Source organism: Protopterus annectens, chromosome 4.part1 (assembly GCF_019279795.1).
Source record: "Protopterus annectens isolate FY-2018-M chromosome 4.part1, PAN1.0, whole genome shotgun sequence".
NCBI classification, from domain to species: Eukaryota; Metazoa; Chordata; order Ceratodontiformes; family Protopteridae; genus Protopterus; species Protopterus annectens.
Window position 1 is genome coordinate 365,407,138 of NC_056734.1, and position 25,204 is coordinate 365,432,341.

Genomic DNA, 25,204 nt, shown 5'->3' on the forward strand with positions numbered 1-25,204 from the left:
TTCTGCTGAATAACCATCCCGAAAAACTTTTTTATGAAATTCACTGTATATTTTTTAATATAGTTCACTATTCTTTTTTTTGTATTTATCTGTGAGTCAATTGACATTTAAAGATATTACAGAAAGCATCATTGTATACAAAAGTTATTATTCCCACCTTTTACATTCAACACCTTTTTTGTTAAATGTCTAGTTCCAGCTTTTGTGTTACATGCATTCACTGTTTGCCAAGCTGAACTTTTATACAGATGTTTGTTGTCATATCCATTTGGACCTATGTCACATCTTACAAAACGTTTTGTTTTATTGAAAGCCCTCAAACAAAAAAACAAACAAACCCCCAGTACCCCCTAAAAACATATTAATTTAATACTAACACACAAAATTATATACATCTTCAAATAACCTAAAAGAAAGGTTACCCATGCTAAGACACATGGTCCAGCCTGTGCTTCTACTGAGTGCTGTTTTTTCTTATCTTTATAGCTCTTTCAGCTAGGAAAACCCCCTGAATGCTTTCAGAGAACATTATCTCCTAGGCAGTCCCTCTTTTCATTTTTTTTCTGCCAGACAGTCACTCTCAACCAGACTGTAACCAATTTCTCTTTATCAGATCATCTCCATGGAGACAAAATGGCCAGATACAGAATTGCTGCTAAGCATACATTCATTAGAAAAATATCTATCCTACTCACGCTAAAGACATTTCAGGTCGAAGTGAAGCAAAAATAGTAAAAAATCATAAAGCGGTACCATGGCTGAGGTGGTGTAAAAAGGTAACTGAAGCATAAAAATAAGTATGATTTATTTAGAAAACAAACAAAAGGCCTAAGTACATTGATAAGCATTTTCGGCAAGATTTCACCTTCATCAGATCATAAAGTACTAAGGTCCATATTGGTTACTCATTGTTATTTTAACCAATATGGACCTTAGTACTTTATGATCTGATGAAGGCGAAGTCTCGCCGAAAGCACTCATCAATGTACTTAGGCCTTTCATTTGTTTTATAAATAAATCACATTTATTTTTATGCTTCAGTTGCCTTTTTACACAGCCTCAGCGGTGGTGCCGCTTCAGGATTTTTTACTATTTAAGCATACATTCATTTGCTGGAAAAATGGGTCATAATATTCAGTATTTTTTTTCACTTACTTGCTTTCTCTTAAAACTTGTTAATAAATCAATCTAAGGTCCTAAATCCAGTCATTCCGCCATGCAAGAATGAAAAAAGCACATTATTTTTTTTTTCATGCTATTTTAACCATGCTTTTTTTTTACATTGCGGTGCCTGCATTTCTTAAAACTGAACAAGAAGAAAGAGAGAGAAGGGAGAAAGAAAGGAAAAAAAGAACAGCAGCACCTATTTGCAGTCCTCATCACACTTACAAATAACCGAGAAAGCTTTACTTTATAGCATGCAAAGAAAACCATAGATCACAAAAAACAGTACTATTAAGACAAAAATGTTTTCTTTACTTACAGTTAACTTTCTCCCTACTCTTCCCCAGACCCAAGGCAGTTTTCCTAACATTAATGACATGAAGTAGGGCATATACTAGAGTTCCCCACAAGCCCAACAAATTCTGAATGAGTCCAGTATTTCCAGATTTTCTTGTTCTGTCATATTTCACAAATATAATTATTGCATTGTAATCCCACATTAAGTTACTGGTTTAATCACTGTTCATCTTCATTTCCCAAATCCTGTCTCTGCTTCATTTCCAACGTACTCTCGATTCTTCTAGTCAACTCATACCTTTTCTCTAGCATTTTCCAGTGGACAAGGTTTCACAGATACAGTCACTCTGTGGTCTTTATTACCAGAAAAACAAGAAGAATCTCCTTCTGTTTCACAGCTCCCTTTTTTGTTGGACAAACTTCTGTACTTCCTCCTTAGCATGTACTTCATCAAAAATGATTTTGTCCCTCCAGGGAAGAATATCTTGAAGACAGCTGTGTACAGCAGTTTAAATCCTACACCTGCATCTCAACAGTCCCTGAATAGTGGAATGAATTCACTTTTCTTCTGCCTGGTGTACAATGAGTAATCATTCTCCACAAACACAGCAATGTCTCCCACTTTTAGTATTTTGTCCTTCTGTCACAGTTTTGTCAGAATCAACTTTCTGCTGGTAGGGTTGCATCTTTACTATTAAAGGTCTAGGTTGCTTTCTCATATTCAGGTTTGGAGCATACACACAATATGCCCTTTCAACTAACAGCTCCTTCTGTGGAATACCAGCCCAGTTGCTTATTTGTGCTTTCATAACGTTAATGCAATCTATTCCTTCCAGCTTATCTGGTATAGCTGAAAATCTCAGGTTTTCCCTATGTGCTCTGCCCTCTAATTCTATTATTTTTTGAAACATCTCTTCCTGAGCAGTCTGATATTCAGCCAGCCTTTTCTTCATTTCAACCTTTGATGTATGCAGCTTTATCACCTCATCTGAATATCTGTTTAAAGCTTCTTCCATTATTCTCGCCTTTTGTTTGTGTTGATATACTCCATCATTGTTTTGTTTATTTAAGCAAACTGTGTGGAGTTGTGTTATATCTTCCTGTAGGTTACTAGACCTCATGTCTCGAGGTTGCATTGCTTTTTACTGAAAGGCTGCAGAAAGTTCCCCAGTCAGTGTTTCTTCCTCAGTTTTGTAGCTTATTTTTTTTTTCCAGGTGCTCTGCATTTCTTTTTTCCTGGCATCCAGGAAGTACACTTACTAGCCAGTTACCAAAATTTACCCATAAACACAAAAGTCTACTGGCCTTCTCTGTTGAGTTTCTGTTTTCACACTGGGAGAGCTAGAGTTTTGGAAGTTGTAACTCATACCCTAAAGTGTTATTCTCCAGTTCTATGACTAAAGACTAAAATAAAATACAGGCAGATACAGATTTTCTCATTACTCATAAATGTTTACACAAAGATCTTCCAGACATAACTCCCCCCAGCACAGGATTCAGCTCAAAGTATATATTCTAGCCTATTATCTTTCCCCAAAGAAACTCAAGGTAATTAACTTAGTTCTTTCTTATACACATAATAAATATTAGCTAATAGGATTTTACATACTATTATTAAACACTAGCATCTACTTCATTTTACAGCTGTGAGCTTGAGTTCCATGATTCAGTTGTATGAACTTCTTACAAGCAAGCAAGCATTCCTTTCATGTTAAACTACATTTCTTTGCAAAATAGCTGCAGTACCAAGTTACAGCTTTGAAACTTTTTTTGTCTAAAAAACTGCACGAAAGAAGAAATACAAATATATTTTCTTCTTATTGCTAGGGCATCTTACAAATGCAATTTGACAGTGTAGTTTTCTGAGTGAGTGATAAATGAATATGCAGAGTAGTAGAAAATAAGAAGGGAAATAAGTTGTTTGTATTCAGATCAGAATCCAGCACAACTGACCCAATGTTTGCACTGAGACAGGTGGTTGAAAAGAAGCTGGAGATGAGGAAAGACTGTCTGGGCATTCTTAGACTTAAAGAAAGCAATTGACAATCTCCCAAGAAAGCCGATTTAGGCAGTCCTGTTCAAAGTCCAAAAAACATTAGTAAAATTAGTGCAGGTTATGTACAAGGACCCTATGACAAAAATATAAACAGTGTTTGGACTCACAGAGGGGTTATTGGGAGTGGGTCTGCATCAGGGTTCAACTGTTATCCCACTGGATTTTATACTGTTGATGGACATCATTAGCAAGCAGGTTGGCGGGGGGAGGGCAGATCCACAGTGCTGCAGACTCTGCCCAAGAATTAATACTAATGACAGGATAATGAAATTCAAAACTGAAGGCACATGGGTTGAAGCGGCTTTCAGAAAAGACAGTTGCCATGACAACAATTGAGAGAAATCACAAGAAGCTGAAAATTAAGATAGAAAGGAAAATAGTGGAATAGGTTAGCAACTTCATGTAAATGGAAGGGGTGATTTTAGAGAAGTTAGAATGAGGAAGTCAAAGCTAGAATCAGAGGGGCTACTGCCTACTGGCACAGTGTGTCAGGCGTACTGTGACAGAAGAATGCCAAGGAAGTTGAAAAGTAAGGTGTACAAAACAGATGCAACCAGTACTTCTGTATTGTACAGAAACCTAGGCATTGAAGGCCGAGCAGTTGAGGAAGCTAGAGGTTATGGAGATAAAGTGCATGACATGGGTGGTAGGATGCACAGTGTGTGACAGAAATAATTATGACATCAGAGCAGAAGCCAAAATAGTTCAAATTACACAGATCAAAGACAACATATTACACCGCAGCAAAGAAATGGGGATGTCCAGCAAAGAGATGGATGAATTGCATGAGAGAAGACCAGCAACAATCAGGCAAGATCATCAAAGAAAGTAGAAGAGTAGCATTGAATCAAGAAAGATGGTGGCATTTGATGCAATACCCAGACCCTACGGAAAATAGAGTTGATGATGAAAATGATTTCTTGTTACATATTTTACAGAGCTGAAATATAGCTCATTAACAGTCTGAATTTAAAAAAGAATTGAAGCACAGACCATATTTTACGTTAGTTTTCTTTACTCTGATATTTTACACACTCTCATATATGGCTGCATTTGCCTGCTTCATTATTACGTGTTAGTATACTGCTGTGAGATGTCAGTCAAGTGAAAATGTTTTCAGATAGCTAGAATCTACAGATACTATCACAGTGTGTGTGTGTGTGTGTGTGTGTGTGTGTGTGTGTGTGTGTGTGTGTGTGTGTGTGTGTGTGTGTGTGTGTGTGTGTGTAGTTAACCTTCCAGAATCCTGTAACATTTTATTTTGCAAGACTGGATTCCCAGATGTTTTTTAAATATGTCTCACCAATAAAATAAGCACAAATGGACTGAAAACTATATTCTTTACTCCTACTGTTGTACTGTAGATGAAATCCATACTTAGCAGTTATGACATATGTATATCGATAAGCAGCAAAGTTGTCAGGGTCATTTATATTGTGGCTTTTTTTTAAATACCTTTATTAAATTATCACTCAAGACGTAAGTAAACATGTATTAATAAAAAAATAAAACAAACCATATTAATATTTTTTCCCTTTACATATATTATGTATTTGTTCTTTCTTTATAATTACCATCAGTCCAATATTACATAAATTGCTCTTCCCTTAAACCTCACTCCTCCTCCTCCTAAACATTATTCTGCATGTATTGTTCCCAAAATTCCCATTTATTTCTATGTAATTTGCTAGTTTCCCTTTTCTTAAGATCCCTCTTCCAGTTCTTTTATCTCTTTTACAATATTCAGTAATTCAAATGCTGTTGCTTTTTTGGCAGCCAACAGAATTAAACTTAACAAGGCTGTACTGCATCTAGGCAATTCAGATTCTGTGTCCTAGCTCAAAGGAATCAGTTCAATGTTGTCTATTTTCATCCAGTTCAACACATGGGTTGTCAGATCTGACTGGATCTAACCTCGGCACAGACTGTGAGGCTTCTTTCAGTTCTAGGGCTGTGACTCCTCCTTTACCCATAATTCACTGTACTCCATCCTAATACCTTAGATCTTGTTTGCCACTGAAGACTTTGGTGCTCAAGGGCTCCTTACTACAAAGCATATCATTTTGATCTTAAGCATTACTCCTTCCCTACCGAAGATTCCTTGAACTCTCTAGTTCTTTTGTAAATGTATCTTAAGATTTAGTGTGTCTTTAGTGTTTTAGAGATATTTTTTTTAGTGAGTAGGGTTAGAGAGCTGTAGGTTGGTTTTAGTAATTATATAGCATATAGTGTAGTTTGATAGGTTTCATAGTGACCTTGTATAAGTAGTCAGCAAATTATTTGCTGGTTTATACCATTATAGGGTGGTGGTGTTGCTTTATAGCTTTCAATTATCCAAGTCTGCTGCCTTTTTTGACATGTCAGATTCTCATGGATTCAAAAAGTGTGCTCAATGTGGGTACAAACTACCTCAAGACCCTCATTTGCTTTGTGTTTACTGTCTCGGTCCTTTCTATTTAGATTCATATTACCAGTCCTGTGCATCCTTTAGTGCCAGTGCCCTTCAGACCAGATGTGAGAAGTTGATAGCAAAAAGACTGCTCTCCCCACAGACAGGGGCTTCACCTTCTACAGACTCTTCTTCTGTTTCTCCATCAAAGAAAATTGAGAAAGGTCTAAGTCCAAGGAGAAAACCAAGGAAAAGGACAACTCAGACAAAAAAAGTGACTCAAATTCAGCCAGGAAATGTTCTCCAGGTCTGAAGTTACTGGTTGTACTGTATCCTAAGTTAGCTAAGAGGTTGTAACCATCAGCTCCTTTCCTCTTCCCTTTGGCCCCAGTTCTCGCTGGAACTGGTAAGCTTGATACTGCATTCTCCAATTCTCCAAGAAAGAAGATTTTCTAGACCACCCTCTGTGGTTTCTGTCTCCTGGCCATTTCAAAGTCTCACTAAGCAGGATATTTTCAGGGTGATCCGGAAGTTTCTCAAGACTCTGATCCAGCATGGTGTGCCAAGTATTGGACCAACCTACCCTGCATTTTTTTCTCTGGTACTGATTCACCCTACACTGGAACCAGTCACTCAGGTTCCATCCTGCACCAAGGCACCTTCGTCGGGGTTGACAGTAGTAGTTACTTAATGTCAACAGCATCCCTTTCTCTCTCGACTCTGAGACAGTCAGATCAGGGATAGATTCAGAGCCAAAGGTGGTTCGATGGGAGGGATTGACACTGAGATTATTGAAGAATTCCCTACCTCTCAGAGCATCAGCTGTCCACAGCTCAGATCGGAGGTCACCTTCGTGGTCCACGTACATCGGCACCAAGGAATCTCTGCTGTCCTTAGACAGGGGTGGGTCTTTAAAGCTGATTGCATCTTCCAAGGTTTTTCACAGGGTCTTAGCTATGCCTAAGAAGAGGCCTCCCTTAACCAGTTCCATGCCTCCAAAACCCCAACAGGACAGACACTGATTTCAATGAAGGTGAAGGCTCCTCCTGTTCCCCCTCAGAAGACATCACTTTAGATGAAATTATTTAACTGATGAAGCAGAGAGTAGGATGTTCTACCCAAGACCATTCACCAGCTTTTGCTTCTGGCCCATCATCCTGGGTGGTACCTCCTGTTGATCACCTAATTGTTCTTATGATGCAATGGGTCTGGAAGGACACTGATGCAGTGGAGCCCATCCCTAAGAAAGCAGATAGAATTTTGCAGCTCCCAAAGATAAAGAACATTGGTGCAAATGTCCTCCAATAGGTGCTATGGTGGCAGCAGCAGCCACAAAAAGGAATTATCAAAAGAAAGTTCCTCTGAATATCCCTGTAACAGGGAGTCTAGGGAGATAGACTGGTTTGGAAAATGGACTTATTATTCAGCAACATTTGCTCTCAGATCACAGAATTATTTGGCTCATGTGCCCAGATTCCAGAAGGATCTAACTAAGGAAATTTCCAAATCCCTTTCGGGTATATTACCAGACAGTTGATTTCCAGTTATCTACCATGCAGTTGACCAACAACATAGCTATCCGTCTACTCTCCAATGCAGCTGATGGCTTGGCCAGGGCAGCATGCACTGTCATTACCATATGCCATCATGCCTGGATGCATCTTTGTGATTTTGCAGAAAACTTTAAGATGTCCTTTGCCAATGCCCCTTTGCTGAATCCACTCATTTTGGACCCAAAGTCCAAGACACACTTACCAGGAGTTGGCAGGATGGTAAGACACTCTCTGCTGTGGGAATCCATTTCTCCACTCCTCAAAGATCCTTTTCTGGGAGTCAGAGGACAGGAAAGAAAATTTGGTTCTAAAAATCTCAGAGCTGTTACCAAGACTCTCCTGGAGATAGGCCTCCTCATTGCAGAGGTGGAGGTAATTCTAATGGACATCACCATAGAAGCAGAGGCTGACCGCACAATCAGGGCTTTTTTGGTCCTTTCTCAGAGAAGCCCTACCAGCATCCCTAAACACTTGCTCAACTGCTGCACTCTGAAGGCAGTCAGGGGGGTTGCTTGTCTTTACACCCTCAAGCCTGGCAAGGTATAACCATAGATTTGTGGGTGCTAAAGATAATTACCAGTGGCTACTCAATTCCCTTTATACTTCTCCCTCAGAAAAAGAGGAACATTCCTGATATTCCACCTATTCACTGGGAACCAGCAGCAGTAGAAATTCAAAGCTTTTGAAAAAAAGAGTCATCCAGCCTGCCCCCAACACCAGTCAGAATCCAGAATCTACTCAAGGTTCTTTCTATTACCTAAAAAGATGGGGGAACCTCAGACCAATTTTGGATCTCAGTTACCTGAAACAGTTTGTAAAACGGTCAAAATTTGGATGGTCACTCTGCAATCCATATTGCCGCTGCTGAGGAAGAATGATTGGATGTGCTCGATAGATCTCCAGGGCACTTAATGCTATGTAAAGATAAAAAAGCACTCCAGGACATTTCTCCTATTTCTGTCCTGGAATTAGTCGCTACCAGTTCAGAGCCCTGCCTTTTGATCTCACCACAGTCTCAAGGTGTTCACCAAGATTATGGCAGTGGTGACAGCGCACTTGCGTCTACTAGGGTTCCACATTTTCACCTATCTTGATGACTTGCTCCTAACTGGTGCCTCTGAACATCTTTTATTACACCATCTGGACCTTGTGTTTCAATGGTTGCAGAAATTAGGAATAACAGTTAATTTTCCCAAATGCCACCTTATGCCAACACAAGAGTTCATTGGATGCCACCTCTATACCAACTTACAGATTGCCAGCCTTCCCCAAAGCAGGGTTTTATTGTTGCACCTTGTAGCGATGCAAGTGCTTTATTGTCCTTCACCCCCCCAGAGAAACTGATCCTATGGCTGTTGGTTCTAATAGCTTATACAGTGATGGTTGCTCTAGCCAGGTACCATATTAGAGTATTCCAATGGACCGTAGAGGTAGAGTGGTCTCAGAACAGACATTCGTTATGTACAAAGGTGCAAGTAACTCAAATCTGCAAACAAGACACTGTCTTGTGGATTATGTCATATTCTATGATAAAAGGTTGCCCCTTTCACATGGACTTACCGGTAGCATTAGTAATCAGGGATGCCTTCCTTCTAGTGGGGGGGGGGCACTTCGAAGGGAGGATGGTCCAAGGTATATGGTCACCTACAGAGGCTAATTTACACATCAGCATCTCGGAGATGAGGGTGGTCCTTTCAGGACTTTCAGAATCTCCTCCACAGGGTGTGATATCCATACACACAGACAGTATGACAGTACTACGGTACATAAAGGAACCCATTCCTGTATGCTTTGTTAAGAGGCCATGAGGGTCTGGCAATAGGTGATGTCTTCACACTGCTTTTGATAACAATTCACATCCCAGGTTCATTTGATGTATTAGTGGACAAATTGAGCAGGATTATCCTGACACCTCATGAGTTGACCTTCAACCCATTGTGGCAACGTTGATCTTCCTTCACTAGGACCAACCTTGTTGCACCATTTTGCCTCTCCCTTCAACAACAAATGCAGCAGTTACTTCACCCTGATCCCTCCACAGGGTCAATCACCAAGAGACGCTCTGGTCCACAGTTGACCCCGGGTCTCCTGTATACTTTTCCTCTCAAATTCATCCAGAAAGCCAGACAGTGCAAGGCCAGTGTGATCTTTATTGCTTCCTCCTTTCCCTTCCTCTGGCCTGTACTTGTACATCCCCCATGGATGTTGGATCATTATCCAGACCTTCTTTTTCACCCATCCAGACTACTTTCTGTAGACCAGACATCCATGAAACTAACCACATGGTTTCTCCAGTTTTAACTATAGCCAGAGACACCAGGCTTCCCACAACAGTAGTCAAAATCTTATCTGCTTCTCAGAGACCAGCCAGAAAAAAAGGTACATCGTAATAAATGGAAGAGATGTTCCATTTAGACAGTCTCCAAAGCTTGGACCCTTTCTCAGCCTCTTTTCCAGCCATCTTAGAATTTTTGTCTGAACTCTTTGACAAAGGTTCCAGTTATTCCACCATCGAAGCTGAAATGGCTGCTATCTCCATCTTCCGCATAGGCCACAATGATTCTTCAATTACTTCCTTTAATATCTCTAAAGCCTTTTTGAAAGGACCCTTTCTTTATATCCTCCCATTAGTGATCCAGGTCTTCCTACGGATACTACCATTATGCTACAGGCTCTAATGTACCCACTCTTTGAACCTGCAGCCATGGCAGAACTTAAGTTTTTGACATGGAAAACATTTTTTTCTGGTAGAAGTTACATCAGCTAGACAAATTTGGGCATTATAAGTGCTTTCCTGTAAACCTCCCCATCTGTTTTTTTCACAAGGACAGGGTCTCTCTTATAACTAATGTATCCTTCCTTCCTTCCAAAGGTGGCATCTGAAGCAAACTTAAATCAATCCATACATATACAGGTATTTTTCCCCAGATACTCTAACAAGGGTGGATACATGTTACATTTGTTAGATGTTCATTTCCTACTAATATTTTATCTTCATAGGACAAAGCAGTGCAGAAAATCAGATCAATTGTTTATTTCCCTTTCAAAACAGAAATTGGGAAAAGCTGCCACTAAAGTTACCCTTTCTAGATCGCTGTCAGACTGCATTTTATTTGTCCATAATAAAAAGTAATTGGCTCTACTATCTATACCTAAAACTCATTCCACTAGAACAATTTCTACTTCAACAACATTCACCAGCAGGCTTCCCACTGAAGATATTTGTACAACAGCAACTTGCCCACAATCCATACCTTTTTTTCTCATTATAAACTGGATGTACAATCCAGATCATGTTCTTCTTTTGGCACTACTATCCTCAGGAATGTTCCTTCTTTGATATCACCCAGATAGACAACTTAGGAATCTGTCACATGAGTTTATTTGGATGAAATTAGACAACATTGGCTAGGAAAATTATGTACTTACCATTGCAATAGATCCATATTGTGTGATTTTCGTCCGGTTCAACCTCCCACCTCCTTCACCCTTCCTATATTTTGGGGTGATCAGGTCATTACTACTTAATTCTCTGTCTGTGGACAGTCCTGCTCTGACTGTTGCCTTCTCTCCCCTCCTTTATTTTATTGCTACTATTGTCATACGTACACAGATGTAGATACTTGTGCTGCATTGAGCAAAACTCGATCTTAGGTATTAGGGTGGAGTATAGGGGAAATTATGAGTAGGGGAGAATTCAGAGCCCAAGAATCGAAAGAAGCTTCAGAGTCGGTGCTGAGATCTGATTCGACAACCCATGTGTTGAACTGCACAAAATCAGACGACATGGATCTATCTTTAAGCTAAGTTCATAACTTTCATTTTCCTTAGTTACAACCATTTGCTCACCCAATATTTCTAACTGAGTACTCTGCAAGGAAATTTTAGTTTGCCAACTCATTACACCCAAAATGCGTGTTCCCAAATCCCTCTTTCTTCCACATCACACCTCCAACATTTGCTATCTACCCAAGAAAAACTTCTTTGAAGTCTGCATGGGATATAAAAATATGTATGCAAACGCTTCCAAGCAAAAATCCTAAACTAAAAACTCTACAAGAGCAGGTCTTTCGCATATCCCTTTCTTTTTGCCTACACTCATATCAATCCCACTTAACTCTTGCCCTGTTCCCTTCCAAGATAAATTCCTTCAATTCTTTATTAATTATTGTTCACCACTTCTCCTCTAGTTGATAAAAATATACCTGACCTGTATTTAAAAATAAAGGGACTGAAAACATTTCCACTGATTGCATCTTACTATCTGTATCCATGAAAATGACTTCCAGTTTCTTAGTTTTTTGTATTATCTTTTGTTTGTTCTCTTTGCACATATCCTTAGCTGCCATAACAGAATCTCTTTTAATGCATACTCCTAAATACTTCATTTTGTCTTGTCTGCATAAATACTGGTATTGCTGAACTAATTCATGTGTGGGTATGTAGTTTACAGCTATAGCCTTTGTGTTATTTTAATTAATTTTGTATCCCCAAAAGACTTGAAAGTGTCTCAGAATGTTCCACAACGCTGATAGGTCATTTTCTGTTTTTTTTCAGGTGCAAAATGATAAATATCATCTGCAAATAAAGTCAGCTTTTCTTGAACACCATGCCAATTATATCCTTGAATTTCTGAACCCTTATTTTCTTTGCCAATGGTTCTAAATATAACACAAATAACATAGGGGAAAGAGAACACCCCTGCCTGGTTCCTCTGGTTCCTCTGTTCAGACAGAACTTATCAGAGAGGGACCCCACACACACACACACACACACCCACACACACACTTTAATTTTCGCCTCAAATCCCTGATATATCCCCCAAGTAACCTTATTATTGTGTCAGGGAATGGCAATGCTTCCATTACCCTACTCATAAAATCCCAGCTTACTCTGTCAAATATTTTCTCTGCATCAAGACCCACCAACAACAGTGGTATTTTCTTACATTCTGCTTTTCTCTGGATTATCACTGTTCTATTAATCTTGTCAGATGTTTGCCTCCCTTCCCCAAAATCCTATGTCACATTTTCAAAACACCACCACCCCATATTAACTCAGAACAAGCACACAAAACTATGTACATTGTCAAAAATTAAGTTTAACCCTCCAGATAGGAACAATTGCACCAAATAAAAAAGCACTTGTTTACTTTAACATCTTCAATACATACAACAGTCACTGGAAAGACTAAACCCACATTGAAAATACTCCTGATTACACACTATGCAACATTCCTTTACTGTATAACATGGGGCTTATATCATTAAATGCTTTATACAAATACTAATAAGAACAAACATTGTTTTACCTGAAGTTTTTTTCCTTTTTATTGTCTTCTAAAAATTAATGATATAAAGTGTGGTGTATTATTTGCAGCCCACCCACAAGTTTAAAAAAGTCAGCAAAAGTCCAGTATTTCTCAGCATCTTTTTCTGGCAGAACCATATTTCACTAATGTGACTGATGCTTTGTAGTTTCACATGTATTCACTAATTTCAATGCTACTGATCTGATTGTAGCTTTTGAACTAGTTCTGAATGTGTTATGATCTAGTGACTGATCACAATAATTTATTTAATTTAGGTGTATAACTGCTGAAAAGTAATCTGATATATAATTAATATCAAAATGTTCATATGCAGAAGGTCAGTAACAATCATTAACAGCAGCACTAACAATAAGTTGGCAGTTTATGCAGGAATAGGTTAAAATGGTATTGTGATCAGCATGTTTTTGAACCATTTTTGTGTGAAATGGCTAGTAGAAATCATCTATGTTACTGCATTCATTCATGCATTTTCAGATTACCCCCTTAAATACAGTAAAAGGTCCCAGATGAGCCAGATGCTGTCCTGGCAGTCAGTAGGTTCAAGGCACAGAAGTTCATCCTAAATGGGTTACGGTTCCATTACAGGACATACATCCACCCACAATGCCTCTTATGCTGCATGTATATCAAGTGGCAATTTTAAGGAATGCCATTCCTGTGATATTTCTTTAGGATATAGGAGGAAACTTGAGTAACCCAGAAAAATCATGAGGACAAGTGGAGAACCTGCCTACTCCGCACAGAAGGCAATCTAGCCAAGAACCAGACTGTAAAACCAAATGCTGTGAACAGTGATGTAGCTAGTGTGCGGTTGGCTAAAAGGGGCAGCCACCCCGCACACAATATGTTAGGGGGTACAACTGGTAGCTCCATTTTTTTGTTTAATTATTTTTTGTGTGTTAGCCCTCATCTAGAGAGCTTCAGTGTGAGGATGGACTTTATCACCTGGTGCAACTCTGGTGCTAAAGAGCACCAGATCAAATTAACTTTTTCTCTCTCTCATGTAGAGAGAATGAGGGACAATGGGTGGTTGTTAGGATCTGGCACTCCTCTGCTGTTGAAGGGTGCCAGATTGAAGGGACCTTTTTTCCTCTGATGTTGAGAACATGGGGACACTAGATTGGTGAGTGATGCAACAAAACTGCAAGAAGCCAGCTATGCCTCTGCCTTTGAAGCCTATTTATTCTCTCCACAGAAGGGAATACAGCCAAAACTGAAGTGGAAAAACAAGTGATATAACTAACTACTGTCCAACTGTTCCAGTGTAGTAAATATTTGACTATACTGATATTATTTCAGTGTTGCACCCACTGTTATGCATTTTATAAGTATAGAAAGTTGTGAAGTAATTTAAAAAAATCATGCAGCACTCATTATCTGTAAGTGGTGCTCTAAAGCTTTACTGTTTGTATTTTTTTAGGCTGGCTTGGAACTACCTACAACTGTTTCTACACCCAGCAGTCGACAAAGCTCTAGACCTACATCGGCACGAAGCTCTGCATCATCTTTGAGGTCAGTATATCCTATAATTTCTCTTAATTATAGAAGAAAAACAAAAAAATAAATGGTATCAGAAAATTGCTTTGCTTTTAATAATTCTACCACAGCCTGCCTATATAACCAGTTTAACTGTCGAAGTTTTCATTTAGTTTTTGTTGTTTAACTTTGATTTTTTTACTTTAATGTTAATAAACTTCATTTTAAAGGATGATTTATGACAACGGTAAATTCTGGAAGGTTTATGTCTGTGTATTTTGTGTTTATAGTCACTTTTTTATTAATGTGTGCGAAATTCCTTTAATTGGTAGTACAAGTAAGACATTGTTTAATTATTGAGGATGAGGGCAGAGAGGAGATTAGTGCTGAATAACATGGGTAGAACTGGAGTAAAAATATCTATGAGATTTTGCTAGATCATATTGTCATGCTTTATCAGTGTCCATGGTCATGATTAAAAAAAAAGTGTACAGCCGCATAAACACATCTTTCAGAATAACCATCAAATTTCAATCTGAAAAATTGGCAGAAGTCTGCAGCACAAGCCACACCCGTGGTGTAGAGGGATAGATTTCCTGACTACAGCCCAGATTGCATGAATTGGATTAGTGGGATGAGCACTTAACTTCACAGGCAGGAAACAAGAAGAATGAGACTGCCCATTCCGAGGGTGGAAGTGATTCCAGCCATTTCACACCACTGCTCCGAAGATGGATCCTTGGCTGGAGAGCAGAGGTATTTAATGTTGTGAGGGAGATGGTCTGGTTAGGGGGTGTATGTAGCACCAAAAGTAATGATGGTAATCATTGTCTGCATGTGTGGTGTGAGCACAATTGATTGGGGGGTTGTAGGTCATCTCTGTGGTGACTGAGTGCTCACATCACTGCCATAGAAGGTGTTTAGTTACATTGCTGTTACATTCATTGCTGAAATGAAAAGAGCACATACTCTCCATTGACTGCCTTTATGAGTCCATTCTGAATGACTGTTGCCTCAGCAAATTTATTGGTCCCTTCTGTTGGGAAAGGAATAGGCTTGAGTCCAGTAGGGGATGGTTTGATGGTCAGCAAAGCAGAGAGGGAAAGCATAAAGAAAAAAAGCCTCTAGCACAAAGATCCTTGAGTTAATATTTTTTGTCCTTATAAGAAAGATGCTGTTGGCAAGCAGTGCTACTATCACGTGTCTTAAACATAGTTATGCAGCTCTGTGACATAGGTGGATGTAACCCTTACTCTGACCTTGGATGACTTTGGGTCAGTTAGCAACCTGAGTTAGAGTTAGCCAGGGAGGAGTGGGGGTAAGCAGTATTGTGAAGCTTATCCATCTTTGGGGAGGGGGTGCTCAGTCCTCCTCAGTACTGTCATGTGATGGAGATCAGCAGCAGGTACAAGCTGCAGTGGTCCAGGATATGTGCATTAATCTGCTGTGCAGAAGGTAGAACTGTAGCTGTGATTTGCTGTGTGAGTTAAACTAGGCATGCATCAATGGGCCAGCATTGTAAACAGCAAGCCACCAATGAGGAACACACACACACACACACACACACACACACACACACACACACACACACACACACACACTTTACATAGAACACATATCAACTTAAGTAGGAAAATTAGGTATCAGAGAAAGACAGGTCCCTGATATGCATGGGTTGGCTCTTACCCTACCATCTGTAAGTGGAGGCAGTGGGGTAGGGGTGCTGATACAGATAGAGGGGGGAGTTCTGATGGTTTCCTTGATCATATAAATTAAATAAAGAGAATAAAAATGTTCTGTGTGGGATCATTTACTATTGTAGGCAAATCTCTAATATTTTTTGTAGATCAATATGTATGTATACCTTTAAGAAGCTTTCTAGGGGCTTGAACAAGTGTATAAATACTGAGCACGTCTGACCCTTCCTGCCATTTTGTAGTAAGCTGTTGAGATGTAAACATGTATGTCTGTGTAGTATGTCTCTTAATCAATTCATTTATATTTTGTACTGCTGCTATCCATCCAGATGTGTTTCTGTGTAATAAAACATACAAACAAACTACCCCCGCCTGTTCGTCCTTAATAGTAAACCAAGACGAGCAACATTTTGTATGGCTTTTACCCTGATAAATGCTCCACAATGGTTCACAGATGGGACTTTTTTATTTAAACACACCCTGGTAATAATATTTACATTTCAAGCTCACATTGGTTGATGTCCCATTTCTTTTATTCTGCTTGCACAGTTAAGCACACATTGCTGATATTTATCATAAAAAGTTCCTATATTCTTACCTAAAAAACATAATGTTTCTTAGTACTCCTGGAGTCATCATCTTATATTCCAGGACCCACACATTACTGTAGTTGCTGCTACCTGATAGAGGACCACAATGTGAAGGACTGTCACAGATGCTAGCAATTTGAACCATCTGTCAGAAGTAAAAAATGAGAGGCTTACTGCCTGTTTTGCCTTTCTCAGAGTGGGAGCTTTGGAAGGTAGACACTGCAAGAATAATCAAAAAAGTAAGCTACAGAATTCAAAGCAGAGAAATAAGATAAGGGAACATTACGCTACCCTTCAACCAAATCTGCCCAACAGACATCCTTTGTCCCTTCATATGCTGAGCGCTGTATCCTCACTAGCAAGGAATTATGCTGGTGGCAGTGATGGCTTGATAATGCAGAAGGAAGCAGCAGGAGCTTTCCTGTAGTGGCCACACTTGAGAATGGAATGGTTGCTAGAGTTTGGACATATGGGGGTTTCTGATACTTAAGGCAGACACTGAGGATGTGCTACAAGCCTCCCTGATATGCGTGTGTGTGTGTGTGTGTGTGTGTGTGTGTGTGTGTGTGTGTGTGTGTGTGTGTGTGTGTGTGTGTGTGTGGAGAGCTCCAAGGAAACTAGGCTCTAACTAGCTGTAGTCAGAGTACAAAAGGGTTACTGCTACTAGAAATGAAGATTACTGAAGAAGAGGGTTAGACACAGGCTCCAATTAACTGTGGCATGTCTGCAATCCATATTGATGAAACTATTTTTTGCATTTGAGAAACTTTCCCCTTGTGTAACATAAGTGAATTGCCTACATTGCAGTTTCTGCCATACCTCACAACCTCTAAAAGCAGGAAATCTGGACAAAGCCTACAGTAATGAGGGGACAAAGGCCCCAAAATAGGGACAGGTTTTAAATATTGCTCTTAGAAAGTTGCTAGAGTAACAGGAATCATGTTAGCATACATTTTCTGAAGGGTATCAAGTCTGAAACTCAAATGTATTCCATTATTTAGGAACTTCAGTCCTCAGTGATTTGTCAGAAAATGACAAATTTTATGAGGAAAAGATCAAAAGTTTGAGGCAAAAATGTAGACATTCTGTGAAAATCTGGACAGTTGAGAGGTATAATTTCTGCTGAAAGCTGGATGGAATCAACTGAACTTTACTTTTATAAGTACTGAGCTGTTTTGTTGGGAAAAGCTAATTGAAAGTATGCCCAAAAGCAGAACTATGAAAGTTCATGTGTACTCACTACTCACTGTTTACTGCCTGAAAGATTTGTGTACAAGAATCATTTATCCTTTCTGTTATTCTTCAAGCCAAAGAAAAGCTTTGTTTATTTTCCCAATTTTGAAGTCTACAGACCTTACCTTTGCCTGTTAAACAGTGTTACTACATTGGTGGAGAAATGGCAGCAGAAAAACTGTAAACTTTGATCCTTTGCTACCTGAATAATTTTCCCACAGTAGTTCCCACCTGAGAAAGGAATGCACTACCACTAATATTGCTTAATAATTACTGACTATGGAAACTGAGGCTTGCCTTGGTCTTTGTTCTACCTGAATGCTTGACTCCTCTAACCATGTGCAAAAAAATGCCAAATGCATTACACAGGCAGTCAGATGTCTTCGTCTAGGGACTGGTGAAAGCTTGGAAGCTTGAAAACAAAACATTTGGACTACATTTTGCATCCAGGAAAGTACATTTAAACTGCATTTAAAATATTGCACTTATTATACCCTTTAACTAAGTTTTGTGTGTTGTATTTGCTCTTTATCTGAAGTTAAAGCAGTTAAGTTAAGGCATTTTTATAGTCTGCAGTGCTTTTTGGTTTCTGTGCTGGGCCTAGGTGTTCTGAGTGGGCCCTAATTTTATTGCATTTTTACCCGCTCTCTTATTTGCTTCTCATCCACCCATCCTGTTCCTGTTATGCTTTTGCACTTGGAGGTTTTTGAGCGGGTCTATATTAGAACATCGAAGTTTCAAAACTTCGAAGGTTCTAATATCGACCCCTATTCAGCGAAAGCTGAAAACATCAAACATACAGAACAGCAATTTTTTTCCTAGGGAAAAAATTTGCTTTTCCAAAACACATAAACACAACACAAGCACACCAAACAAATAAACAATCCACACACATACACCTAAAATCTTAACCTAACCCTACACTAAACTATACACACACCACTAACTATCCACTTAACCCTAACCCTAAGGTCCGTCACTATCGCACACTCACCTCACCCATGCCCTAACCCTAAGTCACCTAAGCTGCCCTAACCCTCACGTCCACAGAATCACACACATACCAAACCCGCACCCTACCACTAACTCACCTAACCCACCCTAACTCTCACATCCACACAATCACACACATACCTAACCTGCACCCTAACCCTAACCCGCACTCAATCGCACACTTACCTGAACCCGACCCATAACTTTCCACCACAGTGCTGAAAGTACCGAAGCAACAAACAGACAACCGAATTCTTTTCCTAGGAAAAAATTTCTTTTTCTGTTGCTTCGATATTTTCAGCTTTCGCTGAATAGGATTCGATATTAGAACATTCGAATTTTTAAAACTTCGATGTTCTAATATAGACCCTTTTGAGCTGCCTAACCCTACTGTATATCTGACCCTAGAAGCTCTTCCCAGTCTCCTCTGCTCATCTCACTAATTACTTAAAGAAGTTGAGAAAGCCCTTCCTTAGACTGTTAGTGTGCTTGGAAATTGCCTTAAAATGTGTGTGTGTGTGTGTGTGTGTGTGTGTGTGTGTGTGTGTGTGTGTGTGTGTGTGTGTGTGTGTGTGTGTTTTCCTTGTTGGTGGCTTATTTACTTTTAGTGACTCAGTAGCTCAGTCTGTTAAATGCTTTGATCTGCCGCTCTGATGCAGCGGTTAGCATTGTCCCTTCATAGCAAGAGGTTCTCCGGTTCATTTCTCAGCCGGTGCTCCTTCTGTGCATAGTCTGCATGTCCTCCCTGCAGTCGAATAAGTTTCAAAGATATGCAGATAGGTGAGTGTGTGTATGTGTGTGCTTTCTGGGAAGGTTAGGCTCTGGGCTGGCAACTCGACACTGTAAAAACACTACTGCCCAATCAGTCTGCGGGCCGGTGATTTGCTGTGGCGAACCCTAACCGGGAAAAGCTGAAAGACATTGCTTTGGCTTTTTTACTTTTGAATCAACTTGTAATTACTTGTATCTACTTGTTAGATTTGTTTCTGGTACCTTTTCACTTGTGGCTAACTAAAGTGTGTTTTTACATTAACTAAGAAAACTGGGACTGCAATACTGTTGGCAGAAAAAAGTTAGCCGGGTCTGTCTGAATTGGGAAACACACAAGGGGGCTTAAAGTGACAATTATTTGTTGTAGCTACTTACTGCCTTTTCATTTTTGGCTAACAAAAGTGGGCTTTTACATTAAGAAGACTAGGAACACTATTCTAGTGGTAGAACTAAAGCAGCCTGGTCAAGCTGAGTTGAGAAGGGTGGCTTAAAGTGAGATTGTTTCATCAGCCAGGGACCTTTTTACAGACTTAGTTGTTTGGTGTTAATCTGTACTTGAGAGCTACTTTTGCTGTGATTTTACATTAAGACGTTCTAGGATCATCCAGCTTGTGAGAGAAGCTTTTTCCTATCTGCTACAAATTGGGCATGTTTTTGTGGAGCTGTTCACCACGCAGTGGTGGTTAGCAGCACCCTGTATAGAAGTAAATCACAAAAGATAGTACTTAGGACTTAAACCTGTAACAGCTTTGCCTGGAGGTAAGCTTAGGGGCAGCTATTTACCACATCAAACAGCACTAATGTCAGATCATAGCACTATCTAACATCTAGCCTTAACCCTAGCCACTACTCAGGTAACCTCTGTAAACTCAAGTCACTAAACCATAATAACCCAAATCTACTACAGGTCCTGACAACATGGATTTGCAATTTCCTAATGTGTCTGTGGCCATTTTGTTAGATATGGGCATCCTAAGACATTGTAGCAATTGTCTTATGTACTCAGACAACCTCTTAATCCTTAAAGAAACTAACACAGTATGTGAGAGGTTTACATACATAACTTCCTTGGAGGCAAATGCTTACAAACTAGATTGTCTAAAACAAACACACAACATCCTTCACACACACTGCTCACCACACACATAGACCTTATTATGTTGAGGCACTTAAAAGAAACCTCTCCAGACTTCAAAGACCTCCTAAGATGTCAAACAGCAAAACCCACCCTCCACAATCACTAAAGCACACACCAAAAGCAACACCTAACACCACGCAAAAGCCTACACAGAATGATCCCCTAAGGACAAAGCCCATAAGGCAGGCAAACACTTTAACTAATACTCTTGTCATAGTGGATTCCATTTGTACTCTCACCAAGCTAGACAAGGAGAAGTAAACAGTTAGTTGCCTCTCTGGGGCTAGGATCCACAGTATCACACATGCACTCAAATCACTGCACCACAGCTACTAATATGATTCTATCATAGTCCATATGGATGTAAATGACCTGAGACATACCTCACTGGATTATTTGAAAAGAGACATTATGGATCTCTCTGAATATGAGAGATCCATAATGCCTTGCATTGAGCAGCATTTTGCCTTCACCAAGGATCATGTTATAGTATGAACAGAAAATGATTGATTTTAATAAATGGCTTAGTTTCACTGCAGGGGAATCTACTATCTGTCAGCATGGGAGGACATGGTTAACAGAAAACATTGACTTGCCAAGGATGGTCTGCACCTGTCCCCCTGGGCTTTCTGATATTGGCAAAACTTTATCTATCCCCTTAGAGGCTTTTTTAGGGTATGTCAAAATGACAAAACTGTCAACATAGCAAAAGAAAAAAGTCTTAAGACGCTGAACAAGAAACTCCACATCCTAGAAGCAGTCTTCACTCTGAAGAATGTAGACATCTGTGCTGATACCAAGATTTGGTTTAAACCCAAAGAAAGTACTCCAGCACTGGAAGACTACATTGTCTTCCACACACTTAGACCAACAGCAGCACAGATGGGAGCTAAAGGAGGAGGTGCCTTGATCTACATTAGCAACAAATACAACTCCAGGTTTGTTAAGCAGGATGATGCCCTGGAGATCATCAACATCCAAGTCTCAATAGACAAGGTTCCTTACCATGTCCTGGCCAGTGATATGTCTCCCTGTATGACCCATAAACCTCACAACTCTTAGATAGACCTCCTGGAGGTGCTCACCATTCAACCAAATACCCTGTTCATGGGAGACTTTAACTATCCCTTTATAGACTGGGAAACATACATTGCCTTTAACTCAAAGGAAAAATGTTTTTTGGATTTTATTAACACAAACACCCTGGACCCAGTAACATAGCTAAGGGGGGTGTGAGGATCGGTCCTCCCCAGGTGGAACTTTTCCCATCCATTCACGTCATGTCTGTGCCTTGTCGCCCAGACTGTTGACGTCCACGGCCTTCTGTGGATATTTAATGTCGAACAGTCAAACCTTACTTTGCCTGCACACACCAGGAGCTGAGTGGACTGATGTATGTTTACTCAGAAGCCGAGAGTGGATATATTATAGTAGATTATTATTCAACTGCAACAAGTAAGTAAGAGATTATACAGCAGGTAAGCAGATATTTTGAGCAGCTCATTGTATTTATTTATGCAGCAGCAGCAGCTCTGATTCTGAGTGGATGTTTACTTATTTATTTATGCATTACTGAGCCGAGTGGATGTTGTGTTTACTTAGTTTAGTGCTAAGAGGCTATGTATTGAATTGAAAATCTAAGTAATGACTCATTTTATTATCATGTTGCTAACATGTATTGTAGTGAGGTTTAGAAGTCTATTGTAGAATAAGCAGTATTTTCTGTTATTTTTTTAGTAAAATATTGGTAATTGAATGGGCTTCAGGTTTGCCACAACCTTGAATTGAATTAAACGGGCAATATGAGATTTAACGAATGATGGCTTCAGTAATAACTTTTTCCCTTCAAAAGTGAATTAGAATAATTTGCAAGTCATAATAATTTACAGGCCCATATTTCATTATAAGAATATAATAAGGAAGAAAAAAAATTAACATGTTTATGAAATGAAAGTACATGATAAATTCAGTGCCAGTTTCAGACTGTTTAGTGTTAATGACTGAAGCTACATTTTTGAATGCTGTTTTATCAAGCATGACATAAAACTTTGCATTAAAAAAAATGAACAAAATAGTGATGTGAAATTGTTCTATCTTGCCATTCATTCTCACTGATGGGTTTGGAGCTGATCCTGGGCTCCGACTTGGCCAACTGCAAAAGCTCGAGGTCTTCAACCAGCTCAAGGCCAACTCTCTCTCTCTCTCTATATATATATATATATATATATATATATATATATATATATATATATATATATATATATATATATATATATATATATATATATATATATATATATATATATATATATATATGTGTGTGTGTATATTCTACTCATAGCTTAGAGACTGTTTATATTTCTGAGTGTTTTTCTTACACATATAGAAGTTTTTCTCTGTTGATTACTGATAGGATGTCTCATCAGGAGAAAGAGAAATCCAAGTCTGGGTTCAAAAACTGCCCAAGATGTGGACAAAAGATGTCCATCACTGATGGACATACTGACTGTGTCTATTGTTTAGGTGAGGTGCACCTACAAAAAAGCTGTTCAATATGCCACTTTTTTAGTGCTAGAGTGTTGCATGAGAGGAAGAGGAAACTTATAGATAGAGGTCTTTTGAAATCCTCCTTCCAAGAGTCACCAGATAAGTCTGACAAACACTCAAAGACGTCTTTGGAGCCAAGAAAAAGTTGACTCCAAAAACTGGATTGAGTAAAGCTTCAGCATCGATTCTACAGCCAATGGAGCCGACAGTTGTTTTGGTTAGGAGCTGGTATCTCTTACGTTGAAATCCCCCATCTTACAGTCAGTGGCTTCATCCACATATTCCTCTCGGGCCTCAAGTAAACTTTCTGATTTCGATGTGGACCGTGTCATGAAAAGACTTTTGCAAATACCGGCGCTTGCAAAAATTTGATCGGCTCCGACCCCTGGAACCTCGGAGCTGACACAAGTTCCCCCACCATCTTCTGTTCCTACTCGGATCTGCCTCAAAGTTTCAGAGCCAGAGAGCTCAGAACAGATGATTGTGGAGCTCTCGTGGCCATCACCTACCTTAGGTTTGTCAGCCCCGACTGCCCTGATACCTTCAGTGCCGACCGAGGGATCTCGGAGCCAACACTCACTGGACGGGTTCGGGGAGGATAGTCGAACCGACTTGTCGGTTCCGACTTTGTCTCTTGTTGCCTCAGCTCCGACCTTGGGCTCAGAGCCCTCTGTCCTGGTGCCAGGAGAGTCCCTTGAATCCTCAGATCCAGGGGATTTCTCGCGTCAGGACTGAGGGGCCTTCGAGGCCATGAGGAGGGTATTGTCCACATTGACAACCACTTCGTCAGTACCAGCAGCTCCTTCCCTTAAAGCACCGGTGTCTACCTCAACAACACACACTCCATTAAAGCATAGAGATCCTGAGCCTCAAGAAGCCCCATTGGGTGAGCCATACTCTTCCAAGACCTCTTCAGAAGCTCCCACTGAAGAGGTTCCCAGGAAGAGACTTTGCAAGAGGAAGCATCTGGACTCCCCACAGGAATCCGTCACTTTGGATACTGACTTAGATGAGTCAGAAAGGTTCCCACGGTCCCCCCTCAGAGGATATCTCATTTGCACAAATCCTAGAAATTCTTAAACAGAGAGGTGGCTAGAAATCCCTTAACCATACTGATGATAAGTCAGTCCTTCTGAAGGCTTTTGGGTCTCAACCCTTCACCTCTTGGGTGTCTCCACCCTTCGATGAGTTGACTCTCTCGGAGGGCATGGGAGTCCCCAGATACCATGGAGCCTGTTCCCAGGAGGCCTAATAAATTTATAACTTGCCCTCAAGACAAAAACCTTTTTAACTAAAGGAGTGCCCATTGATGCCACCAAGAAGGAACTATCAGAAACTTCTACGTCTTTCATCCTCCTAATAGAGAGTGCAGGATCATGGACAGGTATGGGAAGCATATGTTTAGTTCAGCGGCTTTTGTCCTTCGATAGCTGAACTATCTCACATATTTCACTAGGTTACAATGGGATCTCCTGAAGGAACTAGGAGATACCCTGCAGGGTTCAGTAGCTGCGGGGGTTTCTGACAAGGTAACTTCCCAGCTCTCTACTCTTAATTCTATTGTGAACTCTTCCATGCGTCTGGTGTCATATGCAGCTGATTGAATGAGCAGAGCAGCAGCTACAGGAGACATTTCTGGATGCACCTATGTTCCTTTGTGGAACCCTTTAAGTTTTCCTTTATTAACACCCCTTTTGACGGCTCGTCATTTTTTGGACCGAAAGTGAAGGAAACACTTACCAGTAATGAGAAAGATGGAAGAACTTTGTCTTCCTTCGGAGTACGTTTTTCTATCCCGAGTAGACCCTATCTCAAAAGGAGGGGGGAGTGGAAAGATGTGGTTCCATAAATCTTAAAGTTCTTTCCAGGACACTCATGGTGAACCCCCCTCTAGAGGCAGAGGAGGGAAATAATGGAAGACACCATCCACGTGGCAGAGGGGGTCCGCAGAATCAGGGCAACAGAGAT

General features: G+C 40.0%; 1 protein-coding gene across 1 annotated transcript in view; it reads left to right on the forward strand.

The window, feature by feature from the left end:
• The window catches only part of CCDC39 (coiled-coil domain containing 39), a 1,972,012-nt gene that overhangs the window by 1,822,400 nt on the left and 124,408 nt on the right, over positions 1 to 25,204 (forward strand). Inside the window, exon 19 of the mRNA XM_044070181.1 lies at positions 14,212 to 14,303. Coding sequence (XP_043926116.1) covers positions 14,212 to 14,303 — 92 coding nt within the window. The remainder of the gene's footprint in view (positions 1 to 14,211; positions 14,304 to 25,204) is intronic.